The sequence below is a fragment of the Phycodurus eques genome, chromosome 15, assembly GCF_024500275.1.
Source record: "Phycodurus eques isolate BA_2022a chromosome 15, UOR_Pequ_1.1, whole genome shotgun sequence".
Lineage (NCBI taxonomy): Eukaryota > Metazoa > Chordata > Actinopteri > Syngnathiformes > Syngnathidae > Phycodurus > Phycodurus eques.
In genome coordinates this window covers 17,774,808-17,786,407 of record NC_084539.1, presented here as the reverse complement: position 1 = coordinate 17,786,407, position 11,600 = coordinate 17,774,808, and the positions used below count along the sequence as shown (strand labels likewise).

General features: G+C 41.4%; 1 protein-coding gene across 1 annotated transcript in view; it reads right to left on the bottom strand.

The window, feature by feature from the left end:
- Positions 1-761: 761 nt before the first annotated feature.
- The window catches only part of fubp3 (far upstream element (FUSE) binding protein 3), a 25,814-nt gene continuing 14,975 nt past the window's right edge, over positions 762-11,600 (bottom strand). The window contains exons 13-19 of the mRNA XM_061699353.1: positions 7,119-7,279; positions 6,825-6,898; positions 6,650-6,726; positions 5,452-5,508; positions 3,983-4,036; positions 3,762-3,889; positions 762-2,307 (exon numbers count right to left, since the gene is read on the bottom strand). Of these exons, the coding sequence (XP_061555337.1) occupies positions 2,299-2,307; positions 3,762-3,889; positions 3,983-4,036; positions 5,452-5,508; positions 6,650-6,726; positions 6,825-6,898; positions 7,119-7,279 (560 nt within the window). The 3' untranslated portion in view covers positions 762-2,298. The remainder of the gene's footprint in view (positions 2,308-3,761; positions 3,890-3,982; positions 4,037-5,451; positions 5,509-6,649; positions 6,727-6,824; positions 6,899-7,118; positions 7,280-11,600) is intronic.

Sequence of the window (11,600 nt, the reverse complement as noted above, 5' to 3'; positions counted from 1 at the left end):
TGAAGGAGCCGCGGCAGAAATTGAACAGGAAGTCAGCCATTTTGGTGCCTTGAAAATGAGAAGGAATGAAAAATCAGACCAACACCAGTTCCACCCATCAACATGAAATTTGGTGGACATCATTTTTTGTTATTGTTTGTTTGTTGTCATTTTCATCATTTGTGCATTTTTTGAATGAAAAATCCTTTCCTGTTCACATCACTGGTCTGTTTTAATTGAAATGTGAGCGGCTCCGATGATATGCTTGGGAAATCCTTGTTTCATTTCAGCTTGCTGGTGGTGGGCGTATGGGGACTGGATGTAAATTGGGGCCGGGGAAATAATTGCATCTGACACTGCCGGCATGATCCGGCTCGGTGTTGGTTGAGAAATGTCCCGGTGGCCGCAAAACCCCAGGGACGACAGGAGCTTTTTTACCTTAACCATCTAACTCAGGCATCAAGTTTTGATGATTTTGAAGATTGGCCATGAAAAAGGACATGCGAGGGCCCATTCAACCGTGAATAGTGAAAATTGACGACCATTATGGAATATTCTTTAGCGGGGATAAACCAGCAATAAGCACTTTCGGAGTTGCGCACCCCCCCAAAAAAGAAAAATGGGTTGAAAAAATAAATAAATAAATAAAAACAACAACAACAAATGGGTAAAAAAAACCAAAAACCATTGGTGCCATATGCCGTGTACAGTACACAGTTCATATGAATAATTTGTGCACAGACGTAACGTGTTGATGAACAAGTTAGGAGCGAGAACTAAAATGGAGGTCAACCACAAGAGAGGCTTGCGGAAAATTTATTCTGACTTTTGAGAACTGTCAACAGGCTATATAGAAAATAGATTTTCTGCTAATAAAACATACACAGTTGGCCTATCATGGTTGTATTTACACAATAGAACTCTCAGGCATCAAAAACAAATACAACCAACAAAAACAGCTTGTATAACAGTACACAATGAAGGTAGTCTGGATGTTTTTTTTTAATACATGGTTAACTGTACACCAAAAGTAAACCCACCATAGACATTTTTTTCAAATTATATCCCTTTTCATTAAGAAATGACGTTAATACAAGAATCAGATCTCCATGACGACGCGACATCGTCGATGTTTTTATATTAGATCACACAACAAAGAAATAAAAAAATAATTAAAAAGTTATTAGCATCGGACAAAAGCGGGAGGTACCGAAGGAGAGCGTATCTTTCAATCATAACACTTCTTAAAACATAACAAAAACCAATCAATCATCGCAAAGGTAGAAGGAAACAGAGGCTTAGCAGTCTTGAACACACGCGCAAAACGTACAACCCCCCCCCCCCCCCCCAAAAAAACAAAACAAAACAAAAAGGCAACATATTTCTTCTTCATAACAAGATGCAACATCCAATTTCTATCACATTCGCAATCTTGGAGCAGTATAAGAAAATAAGAACCGAGAAGAAAAAAAAAAAGAGGGACACTTTTCCTACAATACTGGTGGTAGGAAAGATAATTTCTATATGAAACATTTTTTTTTTTTTAAATTAACAGTCAGATACATGAGCATATATATACAGTATATATATATACACACTTTTACAAGGTAGCAAAGGCAAACATCCCTCTAAGTCTTATATAATCAGATCATGTAATAAATTATCCTCAAGCGAGAGAAAAAAAACATCATAAAACTACAAGTTAAAAGTCAGACAAAATATTAGAGAAGCCATCTTTGTATTTCAAACGTGAAATAAGATATTGCACCTTCCCCCCCCCCCCCCGTGTGTGAGTACAATAAAATGACAATGCATGAAAGAACAGCATACGACACAATTAAATTAGAACTATTGCTTTTTTCTTCGCTTTAAACCATGTAACAAAAACACATTCTGCTGTAACAAAACATCACAGTTTCATTTCACTGAATTAGACACTATGAGGGAAAAAAAAAAAAAAAAGGGTATTCAAGACTGCTAAGCGGAATCAACATGGTGCCGCAAGAAACGGAACAAACAGATCATATATACGTATTGCCTCTGAAATGTTACACACACGCTTTTCATTTTGGCGAAAAACAAAAAACGGATCCCAGATAACACGCCCTATTCAAAATAACAGTGTACACAAGCATTTAGTAACAAATAAAGGTTCTGCTGATTTCAAATATATTTTTTCATAATGTCATTCTACAGCTAGTGTTTCCCACTAAGAAAAATCTTCAAGGCGCTGCGAGTCTAAAAAAAAATTATAGAGAGAAAAAAAAAAAAAAAAAAAAAAAAAAGAGGCAGTCTTCATCCTCTGCGATGAGACTTTCTCTAGTGATCCTGAGGGACAAAACACACAATGGAGTAGTACACACACAGCAACATGTGGAAACTGATACATATGAAAATAGCAATCGCTCCCACTTCATACACAATATGCAGCACAAGTGCTGCTTGTTTATTCAGTTTTTAAAGAGGAAAAAACAATTAAAATATACGTCTCTCTATCTCTCTCTGTCTACACACACACACACACACACACACACACACACACATGCACACAAATGTGAGTGTGAATGGTTGTTTGTTTATATGTGCCCTGCGATTGGCTGGTAACCACTTCAGGATGTACCCTGCCTCTCGCCTGAAGATAGCTGGGATAGGCTCCAGCACGCCCGCGTATATTTATGTATGTGTATATTTTTTATATATATATATATACACACACACACAGATATACATGTATGTACGTACGCACGCACGCACACACACACACACACACACACACACACACACTTTCCGTACTGCTTATCCTCATGAGGGTCGTGGGCGTACAGGAGCCTATCCCAACTTACTCTGAGCGAGAGGGGGGGGGGGTACACCTTGAACTGGTTGCTAGCCAATCTCAGGACACATAGACAAACAACCATTCACACTAACACCTTACAAAAAAATAGCACTTGCATAAATAAAATGGTTAATTATTGTACATACTGTAGTAGTCATGTGTTGATATGTGCCTTTAAGGGGAGTGGCCTAGAGCGTGATGTCAGAAGCTAGAGTCAGGTTGGCTGTTTTGGCTGCGTGTGAGCGTATGGACGAGAGTTGTGGTCAACAGCAGCTTCTTGTGAGTGATCTTATTGGACTGATTGCCCATGCAATAAGGAGCTGAAAGCGCATCGGTGACTGGCTCCCCATGGCCACATGTGAGGGCATCATAGTACCTAAATTGCTCTATTTCTTTCACTTCACACGAGCAGCTCAAAGGCATGTCAAATTTGGGCTCAATCAAAACGGCCAAAAAAAATAGATGAATAAAATCATCATCATACATCTATGCAAAAAAATAATCATCATACATTGTAGCATTTGTGGGTTCAATGTATTTAGAATGACATGGTGGGCCAGATCACCTGCTTTAGAAGGCTATATCTGGCCCATGAGCCGTTAGCCCACCCCTCGTTTAAACCAAATATTTCAGCTCCACTGTCTTCAATGTTACTGTCAAAACGTGGGCGTGATCTAAAAAGCCATGTTTTTTTGACACAGCTTTTATATTGAATTCCACTACATAGTGCAGTAAGTACACCATGTTTCATCCAGATTGGCTGCATACTGTAGAGTAGCTGTCAAGTATTCTGGCAGCTGAATTGTGTGAACTGTCGCGCAACGGTGTTTCATGCACATGCCAAGGGGGTTCGTGGCAGCGGGGGATTTCGGAGAGATTCGTGACTTTTTTTTTTTTTTTTTCCTATTGAACTGTTGTCAACGAGAGAATACATTGTGCGTCTCACCTGAAGGCCCGGAGCTTGAGACTGCTGGCCGCCCTGGTTAAAGTAGGCCATGGGCTGCCTGTAGAAGTCCACCCAGGCGTTGAAGTCTGGATTTGAAGCCTGCTGAGAGCCAGGGGTCGAAGTGTGCCCTAACAAACGAATAAATAAATAAATACAAATACAGATGAGGACATGTAAAGACGAGATTCTGGCATGTATGTAATCTACACTCACTAACTCACCCCAGGCTTTGTTGTATTCTGGAGCGGTGCTCTGGGCTTGTTGTCCTTGCTGACCTGCAACAGACAACAACCACCTTTAAATACCTCAATTTCAGCATTTCCCTCCCCTTACAATTAAAGTCACCAGAGGCCAGAATATTGGTTCTCTGGGAAAGATTATCCTGTGGTGATGTGTGTTAAATGTGATTTTTTTCCCCCTCCCTGATCTGCTTGGAAAACGGTACGGACCGACAATCGTAAAGGTTTCTAATTTGTATTATGGCTGCAATGAGTACTTGAGGAGCAGGAAGATGGCGTCTACAGCTTGTAATGCACTATTATAGTTTGCTATAGTTAGTTATTAGTTATAGATTGCAGACACAACAAAGAGGATGATGGCAATGACGCCAGACAAGTCAAAAAAGAGAAAAAAAATAAAAAATGAGAACTATCAGTGAATTTGTGGCCAGTTTATTGTAATGGTGAGAACGACAGTATGTGCGCGATTATAATGTGAATTAATATTAGTTAAGGGACAGTTTTGCTCAGTGTAGGCCAATAGTTAAGCACTGTGAGAAATATGGCAAGTGTACTACCATCTGATCAATGAGTGGCTACACTGAGTAAACCCAAACGAAATAAGATATTTGTGTTTCCTCTCGAGGTGTCATTTTAGTTTAGTCTAAGATCATAAACACACAGCCATGAACGTACAGTATTATAATGTCAGATGCAAAAAAAAAAGCTAGCTGCTCAAGTGAGGTAGCACAAAAAAGGCTTTTTATTCCTTTTTTAATTAATGCCTTGTTTTTTTTATACTTACAAGAAATGGATAAACAAATATATTTGAGTTTTAGCTGTTTATTTGTTTGAAATTGCCTCACTGAAAATGTTTATTGACCATAAGTCTACAGTTTGCTGCTCAATGTGCATTTACGGAATAAAACTGATTTAAAAAAAATAAATAAAATTAACTGGCCGTTCATTATTTTGTGAAATGGCTTATTTTATCATGTATTCATAATTGCTCTTTAACCAAGTAAAAATATGGTTTATCTCAATCCTCGACGGTTTGGCCGACAATCGTAAATGTTGAACTTGCTTAATATTTACGGTGACAAATAAGTCTCTCATGTCATTCGCTACAATAGACAAGGAGAACATTTAACCTGGCTTTTTCTATTTCTTCTCCGACAACTATTCTTTGTATTTTCAGGCAGTCTGGATGCTCAGTGTAAACAATACTTGCAGGAGCTTTAAAAATCCACGTTTCGACTTTAGAGTGTGTTTAACACTGTCTGTACAGTTAACGTTTTTACCATCATTTGAACTCTGGAATTAATAAGTCCAAGTACAATTGATCTCAATAGGAGAAATTTTTGAGTCAACCAAATTGAACTTTCGCCACCATCACGGAACGGAACGCGTTTGGCCTTCGATTATGTAGTCGGCAGAGTGTGTGTTAGAAAAAGGGCAGTTAGCATGCTTGCCTAGCTTTTTGTAATACTGCTCCCAGTCCATCTGGCCTGTCTGGGATCCATTGTGACCTGAAAACAGACAGATAACACCATCAGTTCCTCATGTGCAATTGTCTTTCATGATCGTTTCCATGGAGGCTTCATTCAAAACGCGTCTGCACAGGAACGAGGTGGTTACCATCATCATCACGTCTCAAACCCCCCACTTTATTATAGAAATACTCTTTTCCTTTCCCGTCATTTTGAGATCTGACAATTTTGTTCCAAGCGTGTGACTTCAATGTGGTCCACATGAAGAAGCCTGGTGGTCTAACTCTGTGTGTCCTGACTTTTTATTTTTGAGCCAAGGCACATAAAATGTCATTACAAAAATAATTCACCCCACACCACCAAACAGAAACATCACAAAAAGTAAATATACAGGTTAATTGCCATCTAGTGGGAAAGCATTTCATTGTTCTACCCATCACTATACATCAGTGGCATAGATAGATGAAGATACATTATTTGTAGTAAAATATATTTTTGGAACAATTACGTGAAATCAGACAATTCCCGCAGCACGCCTGACGATCTCTCACGGCACACTGCCTGGGGGATCACTTGTGGGGGGTTGCATGGTGTTCAGGTACTAAAAAAGTACCGCGGTCTCTCGCCGTCAAAAACGATACTATACAGAACGATGCATTTTAAATACAAAAAATAAAATAAAAAAATGCAGCGACAGTGACTTTTTTCGGAGAATTACATTACAGTACTAAAAGTTTCAGCAGCTGTGGGAGTCATTTTAGTTCATTAGCTGAACAGCTGTGTTAACATTCTTTTCTCAAGAAGGAACATATAAACAGAGCTCGGACTGACTGTTTAAATCCTCATTCGCATCAACAGTAATGAATGACCAGCGAGTCACAACTGAATCAAATTTGATTATTTGAAAATGATCCATAGCCTGCTGGTTACGTCCTAGTTTCAGTGGCTGGCACATTTTAGCAACCGCTTTTGCCAAAATGCTTCTTTTTAGTCTAAAATTGCTTACTTCAATCAGGAGAAATTTCCTGTTTTACCAACTATGATTCCATTGCTTTTACTGATGTTTTGGGTTTTTGACAGTATCATTTCACTCTCTCTATTGAGGAACTTTATATAGGTATAGTATCAAAGCCAGAATTTTTTTATAATGACAACACTAATCATCACTGGTCTAACTCACTGTGGTCCTGTTGGCCTGGAGGCTGCCAAATCTGGAAGGTTGCCCCCCATCCTCCGGTCATGAACGTTTGAGCGCCGCTGTGAGAAGATGAAGTGGGGTTTAGTGCACGTTTAGTACGTTTTTGAAATATTTAAAACAAAAAACAAAACAAAGAATAAGAAAAATTTGACTTTACTGCTGAGGAGGAGTGGCTGCTCCTTGGTTGTAAGGATTCATGCCAAAGCTGCTGTTTCCTCCCATCCCGGGAGCCTGCAGCGGACAGAGTGAGAGACCACACTTGTGTTGACAAAGGAAGCCAACAGACAAGGTCGAAGGGCACTGGTGCACTCCATGAAGTCCATTTGATGGATTCTTGGTGTGTAACCTCTGGTGTCATCCCTGTGACCACGCAACAGCACCCCACACCCTCACAGCGGTGACATGCGCGCTCAACGAATAAATGCGGGGGGACAATAGCCAGACCACCTACCCCAATTCTCTCGTCGATCAACTGGCGAGCCTTGTCCAGCTGCTGCGGTGTGCCTCGGATGGAGAAGATGCGCACGTTGGGGTCAGTGTTGGGCGGTGGGTTTCTCTGCAGCTCCACGTGGGCTCGAGACTGCTCTTTGATGTTCTTGATAGTCTCGCCGCCTGCGAACGCAACGGACACCTTAACGTCTCTCGACTGCCCATTTACAGTGTATGTAGGGCACTTCTGCCTTAATCAAAGTCACCAATTTATAAAATTTCTTCTGGAAGATCTCAATGACAAAAAAAATTTTGCTTCAGATTTTTAAGTCTGACATTTGCATTAGAAAGATAATTCATTGTTATTTTTCATCATGATTAATGACATACGTTTTTCTGGCAACAGTAGGTGCTTCAACTTTGCAGAGGAACTAAACCCACAGGGAAAGGTGTGTAAAACTGCTCAAAGCTAAATGTCCTTCCTGGTGTTCATTGTGTTTGTAACATTCCGACTGCTGCTTGGCAAAAGAGACTAAAATGCCAACTCTTTGTAAGCCTCTAACTGCGTGTCATTTTAATACTTTTTCCAGTGATGGTCATCTAACCAGTGAGAGCAAAACTGTGACTCACACTAATGCTACTTCAACTATGTAAGGGCAAGAACCATGGCTCTTAGTACTAATGACCTTGAAATTGCGGACCCTACAAACTCATTCAAGTAAGCAGTATGGGAGCATTTCGGCTACCCGGTTGAGAACAGAGACAGAAATCGCGTAATCGACAAGACCCCAAAAAAACCCACTCACTGTAGATCTAAATTAGAGTGAAAGCATACATATGTATATATCCTACCGTTGTCAATGGGGGGAATAATGCTACTGTAGTTTTTCAATGGGGGGGGGGGGAAGAGTCAGTCCAACTAAATGCTATGCGTCATTATAAATTTGTACTGTGTGTCAGTTTACTTCTGTGCTGACATTAAGTTATTTCTGTGTAATTTGGGCACCTGGCACGTGGGTTGTTTCACGTGTTCTATGAATGTAGACAGCCATACGGAATATAGGCATTAAATAGGAATTGGCATTCAGACCGCCGTGTAAATCCAGCTTTTGTAGAATGCCACGTGAGAAGAGACGTTCCGCAGCGTCTTTGGCATCATGTCGAGTCACATGACGGAACGATGCGCGCTGCAACGCTACCTTATGACGACTGCCAGCCGTCTCACCACTTTACTACCATTTTCTGGTAACATCCGTGCAAATCGGGAAACAAAAGAGGGACATCTCTTGCACCCCTTACCCCCTCCTCAGCATCAGATGCCAGTGTCCCGACGTGTGGGGAGAGCAATTAAACCAGCAGGGAGAAATGAAACATAGCTGGCAGGAGAATGGGGCCAAAATTGAAGCGTATCCTCCTCCTGGGATATCGTTTGTCTCTTTTAGCCTTTTCTTTCTTGACTTGGTGTTGTCCTCTGTGATGAGCGCAGGGAGTGAATGAAGTGGGGGGGCCAAACAACTGCCACCACCCCTCTTCGCGCGCCCCTCCGCATTTGAACCAAGTGCAAGGAAAAGGGCCGAGGGTGCTTTCCGGGGGGGCTGGGAGGGGGACACCGGGGCCGTCCTGACATCAATTACACATTTGTTCACTTGTGGCTGACACTCTGATGACCCGGGCTGACCCCCGCGTGAAACGCTCATCAAAAAGCTCTCCTCCTCCCGGAGCTTTTTTCCACACCGCCAACAGACTGCGCATGGCCCATTAAGGCATTGTAAAGCAAATTAAACTTCTGCCTTAATGAAGCCATTATGAGCTCTCGCAGTCAGACGGCAGAGAGCGATGAAGAGGCTGACTATTCATTTCATGGACTGGCCTGGAGTCAGCGCAGATAATACAGGTCTTATTAATGAGACTGGTTTAGTGCACTTCAAGAAAGGGAGGCACACAAAAGTGCAACTGGTGACGGTATTCAGAGGGTCTGGTTAGCGGCTGGTGCTGAAGGGGGAGACCCTTGTCACGCCCATTTGGGGAGCTGCTACTAAATTGTTCATAAAAAACCTGTAAAGGGACTAGAGATTTGTTTTGAAATACATTCTACACGTTTGAAGATAATTTCTAACAACACATTCGAAGACTAAGAACTATGTAACGCTCCATTGTGGAGATCTGGCGTTAAAACGTTTTTCACAATATCACTTTTATTTATTTTTTTAATTTTTTTTTTGCCATGGCTGGAAAAAAAAAAACAGTCCTCCACTCCCTTACTTACTATTTAAGGACTTGTGCACCTTCATTGGCATTGGTGGTTATCTGCTGGAACTGCAGTTAGCTAGCTATGCCAACAGCCCGAAAATGCATATATAGCCGCTTGGTGGTGTTGCCCAAGTCACGGAGAGAAAGACAGAAGAGTGGGGGAGGTCTGTCATGCAAGCCAGCGTGTGGACCGGGGCTTCGTGTTGTCCTAGGTGCTTTAGAGGGCCTCATTGTCAGCTGTAAACGCGCGGAGATGGAGAGAAAGGCGGAAGAGTGGGGAGGTAGGAGGAAGGCAGTGCTGTTAAACACTCTTCTCAGTAATGTGTCAAATTCATAAGAGATAACTTTGCACACAAAAGAAAATTTAAAAGTTCATTAAAAAAACGGAAATCAGTCATGTTTAATATTTTAGCTTTGATTCAATAAAAATGATTCATTTAGTGTATCCTGAAAGTTTTTATTTTATGAAACTTAGTTTAATTTAGAAACACAGTAGTGAGTTTCAGTGGTCACACATACATGCACGCACACACAAGCTTCACACAAGGTACAAACTTTTACTGTTGTTATTTAATGTTTTTAAGGCGTCTTTCTGGTGTATCTGAGAAAAATATGTGTGTTCAAGCAGCAGCTCTTCCCTTCCCCAGTAGGCTACAGTCTACCTGGCCTGCACTTTCCAGACTATAGTGCGATGGATTTGAGGGCTACTATTACATCTGGTCCTGGACACAGAGACATTTAAAAAGATAAATGACTAAACTAATCACAACATTTCCACAATGTAAAACTTTAAGTTAAAGCGAAAAGTCAGTCTATTTCCCTTTAGTCACAACAGTAAACAATAACAGTAAAAAAACAAAATCTTTTGCAAGCATGGTTCCCGGTTTAAAATGTTTTATATACACAAACAAACAAAAACAAAAAAACAAAAAAAAGAACAATTTACAAATTTTCTGGTGAGCCACTATTTTGTAATTAAAATTGTCATTTGTATAATTCCCTTTCAAGGCACCCAAGGACACTTAACAACAACTCAAGCGGGGTGAAAAAAGTGTATTTATATTGTTGTGAAGCCTATTCCAACTCACTATATTTTTATTAGCAGTTACATGAATGACTGGTTGGACAATGGAGTCTTGTGCCATTTGCTCAAATTATTACCTTAGCATTCATGTTACTAATATGTTATGCTTCCCTGTGATTGTGAGTCATAACCAGCGATTTTCAGAGACTTTTACAAGCTTGCATGTCCACTTGTTGTCTTTGTTGATCACACTTTTAGGGGGAATAAAACAGAAGGGAACATTTAGTTTGGATATTTTGGGTGGAAAACGGCAATGAATTTAAGCCTGTTTTAATGTGGGAGCAGGTTGGTGGGTGGCTTGATCCATCAAGCGCCGTTGAGCTACTGTGTGCGAGTGGGTGTTGGGGTCAAAAGCAGGGGGCAGCGGGCTACATATGGCATCGTAAAGATATTAATCACCGCGCCCTTTAAGAGTCGGCTGACAGCGGCCAGACCCACCGCCATCACGACCATATTGACCCACTTCATATGCTAATGCAAAGGGGAGGGGGGGGGGCGCAACGCCCAGGTTTATTTGTTTCCCTTGGCCCGCTACATGCACAAAAGCCACTTGACATTTCTATTGCCATGTTTTTATTTAAAGGTAAAGAGCCCCCCCCCACCATCACGGCACACACACACAGTAAGAGAAATGCATGCGCGCGCGCACACACACACACACACACACACACACACACACACACACACACACACACACACACACACACACACACACACGCCTCCTTCCAATGCAATGGTCAATGACTTTTAAATAGCTGGCAATAGAGTGGGCATGAATAGCCAATAAGCTAATTCCTCCTATTCATTCCTTCGCTGCACTCTATCGAGCTGAAAGAAGCTCATTAGATGCCAGGCGGCCTTCCACATGATTGAGGGCTGTTATTATGCACCTTTAACAATTAATGTCACATTACACGCATTATTCCCGTCATTAAGCCCTTAGTGAGGCCAATGAATGCCACTTGTGCTGTATACATGAGGCCTGCGGGGTGGGGGGAATAGGGGGTGGTCACTCGCCCCTCGTCGGTTCCACTCAAGGGCAGAGCTGCACTCAATAATTCAAAGGCTGGTGGGTGGGGGGCGAGGCAATCTGTTGAGTTGGATGTACAGTACTTGACAACTTGAGTTGGATGTACAGAACTGTGCTCATAGTAAGAACACTTGTAACGC